Source organism: Taeniopygia guttata, chromosome 22 (genome assembly GCF_048771995.1).
Source record: "Taeniopygia guttata chromosome 22, bTaeGut7.mat, whole genome shotgun sequence".
NCBI lineage: Eukaryota > Metazoa > Chordata > Aves > Passeriformes > Estrildidae > Taeniopygia > Taeniopygia guttata.
Window position 1 is genome coordinate 4,733,279 of NC_133047.1, and position 6,431 is coordinate 4,739,709.

At 59.3% G+C, this 6,431-nt stretch overlaps 1 protein-coding gene across 1 annotated transcript; it reads left to right on the forward strand.

Moving 5' to 3' along the window:
* On the forward strand, positions 1-3,041 carry LOC140680460 (uncharacterized). The gene is made up of 4 exons (XM_072917798.1): positions 1-300; positions 505-600; positions 1,851-1,943; positions 2,479-3,041. Exons 1-4 carry the CDS (start codon positions 96-98, stop codon positions 2,730-2,732), a joined length of 648 nt encoding a protein of 215 aa, XP_072773899.1. The 5' UTR covers positions 1-95; the 3' UTR covers positions 2,733-3,041.
* Positions 3,042-6,431: the final 3,390 nt, after the last annotated feature.

Genomic DNA, 6,431 nt, shown 5'->3' on the forward strand with positions numbered 1-6,431 from the left:
GCTGAATCTGATGGCTCTGCTTGACCGGTCACCAGTAGCTGGGAAATACTTGTGCCCACCCTGGAGATGGCAGAACGTTGCTGGTAGAAGGCCCCATGAGGTCACAAAGTGCCTGTGGAGCTGCAGAGCCCAGCCCTGCAGGTGTGCAGTGCAGGTCGGGCATTGCAGGCTGCAGCAGCAGCAGCGGCATCAGCAGTTGCATCATGGTGCAGGCACGGTGGGCCCTGACTCTCACCCTGCTCCTGGTGGCCCTGCCAGCCCGACACGCTGGGGCTGCTCCGTGGCAAGCACAGGCCATAGGTAGGTGGGCAGGCTAGGGCCAGCACGCAGCTCTGACAGATCTGAGGAGCAGCAGTGACTTGGAATTCATCAGACACTGCTTGTGACTCGGAATTCACCTGGCACTCTTTCTGAGCCGTAATTCACCTGGCACTTTTTGTGACTCGCAATTCTCCTGGCACTTTTTGTGACTCGCAATTCACCTGGCCCTCTTTCTCTCCCAAGCGCTGGAGCGTGTGGCGGCGCAGGAGGAGGCGCCTCAGGAAGGCGGTCAGGCGGTGCCAGGCCCTGGGGAGAGCGCTGGGGCCTTTCACACAGCAGGTGTGTGGGTAATCGCTGTCCTTTGGCCACTCAGCCCCGGCTGGCTGCAGGCTTTGCCCCGTGCCAAGCTGCCAGTGCACAGCCGGTGCTCTGCCAGCAGCCAGCAGCAGCTCTGAGGTGACTGTCGCCTCTGGGCTGCAGACTCTTGCTGTCCCAGGGGCACACGCTCGGACACTCTGTGCGTGCAACGGGATGCTCACCAGCTCTCATGCTCCCTTCTCAGGGATTTCAGAACTTCGTTCTTTTGGGAATGAGGCCACCTGGGCAGCCCTCAGCAAATTATGGGAAATGTGACTCTGGGTTTAATGTCCCTGTTGCAGCACCTGCATGCCAGGCCTTGCTGTGAGACCCTGGAGGCCTTGACACAACAAGGGGCGATCCCTCCTCAGAGCCAGGCTCCAGAGGCGTGCACTCTCAGATCGGCATGGCTGAGGGGCACCCTACATCATCCTCCTGCAAACTCTGTGCCTGAGCCATGCTGAGCGTTTACTTTCCCCTGATCCCTGACAGTGCTGGCCAATCCTCATCCAGGATATAGGAATGCTTTCAAAATTATCCAGGCACGGAGCAGTCCTGCCACGGGTTGTAAGTGGGAGACAAGTCCTGAAAACTGGGGGCAGGCAAATGCTGTCCGTACTGCAGAAAAGGCAACAAGGGAGAGGGAAGTTCAGGTATCTCCCAGAGGGCATGACTGTATCCCCTTGGGGGTGTGGGTGATGGGCTGGGGAGGGAGAGCTGGGGGTGGCTCGCCTTGACACAGGAATGGGTTTTGTCCACCTCACTCCTAGGGTCGGCTGGTCAGACAGTTGTGCTCCCTCCATGCTCTCTGTCCAGCCCCCAGAGTCCTGTCCTTGGGGACAGCTGTATCCTTCAGCATCAGAGTCTCCATCCAGGGCAGCACCTGCTGAGCCCTGAAAGGGAAAGATGGGCAAGTGCAAGAGGAGTTGTGGGCAAATGTGAAGGATCCCGAGGGACAGGGAGCAAGCCTGGGTGTGCTGTGTTCTTCCGTGAGCCTCTTCCCTGTTCTGTTGTTCTGTCAGGACAGATGGTGCTCCAGGGTATGAGGAGAGCTCCTTGTGTGGTCTGGTTGCAGCTGTGGGCACAGGCTTTCCCAGCTTCTGGACTGGACTCTGCCCTGGAACTCCCCTGGCACTTTAGGAGTCATTTGTCAGTCCTGACCGACTGCATGGCCTGAGGGCTGCTTCCAGGGTTTGCTGGGGGCAAAATGCAACTTTATTCTTTGCATCAAGGTCCAGAGTATCAAGATGAAAGGGGACAATCTTCTGTGGAGACATCCAAAGTGCTACATGAAATCCTGAGGAAGCTGAGGGTGATACTAAGAGGTGGGTACAGGTCACCCCTGCCCAACACAGTCGGGCAGCTGAGGTTTCAGGTGCATGTAGGGGCACACCATAGCCCCCCACACACACCAGACCCTCACTGAGGGACCCTCCATGTCATGCTGAGCTGCAAGGGTGGTCCAGAGTCCGTACTGCCAGTTGTGTCTCCAGCTGAGTCCTGGGGACTGTGTTTGCCCAGTCAGAACATCCCTGGCCAGAGCACAACAGAAGTTGTGGGCGCATGGGAAGAATCCCCAGGAGCAGGAAGCGAAGGCAGACACTGGAATAACTGGATTAAAGCTACTCCAAAGTGTAAGCAAAGCTGAGAGGAGAGAGAGGGTCCAAAGAGTGAGGACTTGCAAGGCCTTTGGGAGTTCTTTGGTTTCTACTGAAGCTGTAGAAATGTTGCCACCACAGGATATTCCCTTGTTCAGAGCTGCTAGTGACGTGAGAAAGAACGTTTGCTGGCGATGCCAGCCCTCCAGCGAGATTGCCAGAGGCATGCAGGACATGCTAACGTGCACAATTGGTCCTCCAGGTGTGAAAAGCCTGAGCCTCAACAGCATTGTCAGCAGGAGATCCGCCAGCGCTGGGAGCACCAGGGCAGAGCCGACCGCTGCGGGTAGCAGGGCAGACCCAAATGCAGTGCTGGGCAGGGCAGACACGGATGCTGTGGATGCTAATTCTTTCCAGAAGTACTGCATTGAAGGCATCGTGGCGGTCCTTGGCTCAATGCTGCTGGGAATGGTGCTGTGCTGTGTGTTCCACGTGTGGAGGAAGAGGAGAAAGTGAGTTGGCGGGGCGGAGGGGAGCTGCCAAAGCAGTACTGGGTGGCATGAGGTGCTTGGAGCTCTGGGTGCCCAGTAAGTCACTGTGGAATTGGTGCTGTCAGCTGGCACTCAGTGCTCTGCCCAGAACTCCCCAGTGGTGCCCACGGCCCACAGGGTGCCCAGCACTGCTCCGCACCCTCACACCCACCCTGCCACGCCTTAGCAGCTTCCTCTGTCCACAGGCACCTCGCAGGTGCCTGAGCTAGCCAGCCAGAACCCAGCAGAATATTTGGAGAATATTTATATTTTTAAATAAAGAGCAGCAGCAAAATCAATTGTGTTGTACTGGAAGCAAACTCACATGGGTGCCCACTGCAGGGCCTAGGGGTCCCCTGGGTACTGAGGGGGGTGCGGGGAGCCCCATGATGCCACCGATTCAAATTGATTCTAATTTGATTTTCACTACATGTATTATCCGTGCTGTAAGCAATACAGTGACCCTGGACATGACCCTTTGTTGTGTTTTTGCAAATTCACATTAATTCCACCTGAACATGAGGAAGAACCTCTCTATGCAGGTGACCACGCACTGGAACAGATTGCCCAGGTTGTGGCGTCTCACCCACTTGTGATATTCCAGGACTGTCTGGACACAATTCTGTGCAATGTGCTCCGGATGGCCTTGCTTGAGGAGGGAGGTGGGACCAGATGATCCCACTGTTGTCGCTTTTAACCTTATCCACAATGTGATTCAGGTTTGTCTTCACTAATACCTTTGCCAGTGATCCACCAGCACACAGTGAGTGGAAGGGGTCTCCCGTGCAGGTGAGATTGTTTCATATACTTGGGCACTGTCTCCTGGAGAAATGCATGGCAAGGAAAGGAGCTGGATGAGTGAGCTGGGGCTGACCTTGACAGGGCTTTTTCCATCCCAGCTTACTGGAACACCAGGCAAAGGTGGGTTGCCTGTGCAGGTGTCCCTGTGGAGCTCTGCCACAGGACCCTTGTGTCTGGCTGCTGTCCAGAGTGCTTCTGGGTGCTTCCCAGCCTCCAGCAACACACAGACCCAGGAATGCTCTATTCTGTTCTATACCTTTTGTCATGACATATTAACACTCTGTGCTTCGTGCATTTATTCTGAACCTGCTTTTCTGTTGCTCCAACAAACCAAACTATTCATGAATCTGGATCGTGTAAGTTCTCACGGAACATGACCGCACTTATGGTGCCCAGTTGGTAATACAGGGAGGGGCCATATAGGCACATGTGGCAGGGGTGAGAGCAGAAACAACTTTTAGGGTGAGGTTAGAAGAGAGAGATCACTCAATAGTTAAGTCATGGGCAAAACACTTGACTCAGGAAAGTTAATTTTAATTTATTATCAATTAACAACCGAGTAGGACAACATGAAATAAGAGGATCGGTCAGGAGTGGAGCCCAGGTAGGCAGAGACACCAACAGCTTCGGTGCTGGGGGTTTCTAGAGTGCTGGTGACACTTAAGAGGTCCAGAGTGTGCCAATGAGTGTTGGGATGCCCAGTGATGCTGCTGAACACCAGGGCACGTGCTGGGACCTGCAGGCCCAGAACATGAATCCTAGCAGCTTCATCCAGACTCCTGCCAGTTTCCTCCCCAGTTCACACACCTGGGGCAGACTGGGACACCCAGTGGTTACAGGAATGTGGAGTGGGGACAGGGGAAAGGCGTGGGGTCATCCCCTGCTAATGCTTTGGCGAGCTGAGAGTGGCAAGGGGTCCCCAGGCTCCAGGGACACGTCCCTCCTTAGCCCCCAGGCCCAGCCCGGGCTGTGCTGTGGCTCTGTGCACCCAGTGCTGCACGTGGCCCGGGACACAGGGCCCATGGGGACACAAGATGGACTCTGGCCGGGTGACGCAGGGGCAGCCATGCAGCAGGGCTGGGGCACCCTGGCCACTTCCTCCCGTACCAGGTGCCATCTGCAAGCCCTTGTCACTAGCGTCCCCGTGACGCGATGGCCCGGCCGTGGCCAGCCCTCAGCCACTGACCCGTGAGGCGGACAACCCCTGGCCAGACACCCCAGCTTCCCGTGCCGGCCAGCCCCTGCCCTGGGGCTGCCTGTGGCCTCTGACCACTGAGCCGTGGTTCCTGCTGGGCAATGATCACCCCGAGATGGGAACAGGCACCGGCGCTCCCCCTGTTTAGGGCACACGCGTGCCCCTCGTGTGTGACGTGCACACGTGTGCATGGATGGCTGCACACTGGAGGGGCTCACCCCTGCCCGTGTCACCCAGGCTGGAGGTGCTGGGGGGTCCCTGCAGGACCTCCTGGGAACCTCCTGGGATCTTGCAGGATCCCCTGACCTGCCACCACTCAGCTGGATGCTGGTGGCTGCTGGTTTCAGTCCCCACGTGTGGTTGCTGAGGCTGGTGGGAGCCCCTGGGTTGGTGCTGGTCCCAACCAGTGCAGGCACAAGGCCCATGTTTGCTGCCAGTTCAGAGCTGGCACGGGACTGAGGCACACTGGAGTGCCAGCCCAGCGCTCAGCAGCTCAGCGCCCGCCTGAGCTGTTGCAGCACTGTTGCTGTGCCTGGCAGAGGCTGGTCATGATGGAGCTGAGCAGAACTGTTCCACATGTGGGCCAGACCCACACGGATCCCCACATCCATGCCAAACCGTGTCAGGCTGTGCTGGAGCCCAGACTGGGCCCTCACACATACAGGGCTGTGCCCGTGCCAGACTAGAGCAGAGCCCACATTGGTGCCAAGCCATGCCAGATGCGCCCAAACCCAGTGCAGGCCACACCCGTGCAGGGCTGAGCCAGACCATGCCAGGGCAGAGCACACATCTGCCTCAGGATGTGCCGCACCAGGGCTGGGCCGTGCCAGAGGCGAGTCAGCCGCTATCGGGCCATGCCGTGCCGGTGCCAGACCAGGCCATTCTCGTGCCGGTGCCGTGCTGATGCTGAGCATGCCGTACCGGTGCCGTACCGGTACCGTAACGATGCCGTACCGATGCCGTACCGGTGCCGTACCGATGCCGTACCGATGCCGTACCGGTGCCGTACCGGTGCCGTACCGGTACCGTACCGATGCCGTACCGATGCCGTACCGGTGCCGTACCGATGCCGTACCGGTGCCGTACCGGTGCCGTACCGGTACCGTACCGGTGCCGTACCGATGCCGTACCGGTGCCGTACCGGTGCCGTACCGATGCCGTACCGGTACCGTACCGGTGCCGTACCGATGCCGTACCGGTGCCGTACCGGTACCGTACCGATGCCGTACCGGTGCCGTACCGGTACCGTACCGGTGCCGTACCGATGCCGTACCGGTGCCGTACCGGTACCGTACCGATGCCGTACCGGTGCCGTACCGGTACCGTACCGATGCCGTACCGGTGCCGTACCGGTGCCGTACCGATGCCGTACCGATGCCGTACCGGTGCCGTACCGGTACCGTACCGATGCCGTACCGGTGCCGTACCGGTACCGTACCGGTGCCGTACCGGTGCCGTACCGGTGCCGTACCGGTACCGTACCGGTGCCCCGCCTCCCCCCGGCGCGCACGTGGTTCTCGGGCGCGCTGCCCGCGCGGGGGGCGGGGCCTGGCCCCGCTCCGAGCTCGGCGCTACCCAATGGCGGCGCGGCCCCGCCCTTTCCCCCGGCGGGCGGGCCAATGGGCAGCGAGGGCGGGGCGGGCCCGGCGGGGGGCGGGGCCGCGGTCACGCGGGGCGGAGGGCGGTGTT

Excerpts from the sequence above, each read along its gene's own strand:
- LOC140680460 (XM_072917798.1), top strand. The coding sequence starts at position 96 with ATGAGGTCACAAAGTGCCTGTGGAGCTGCAGAGCCCAGCCCTGCAGGT. Across the intron at positions 601-1,850 it reads TGGGGCCTTTCACACAGCAG|GTCCAGAGTATCAAGATGAA; the intron begins GTGTGTGGGTAA and ends CTTTGCATCAAG. Across the intron at positions 1,944-2,478 it reads GCTGAGGGTGATACTAAGAG|GTGTGAAAAGCCTGAGCCTC; the intron begins GTGGGTACAGGT and ends TTGGTCCTCCAG.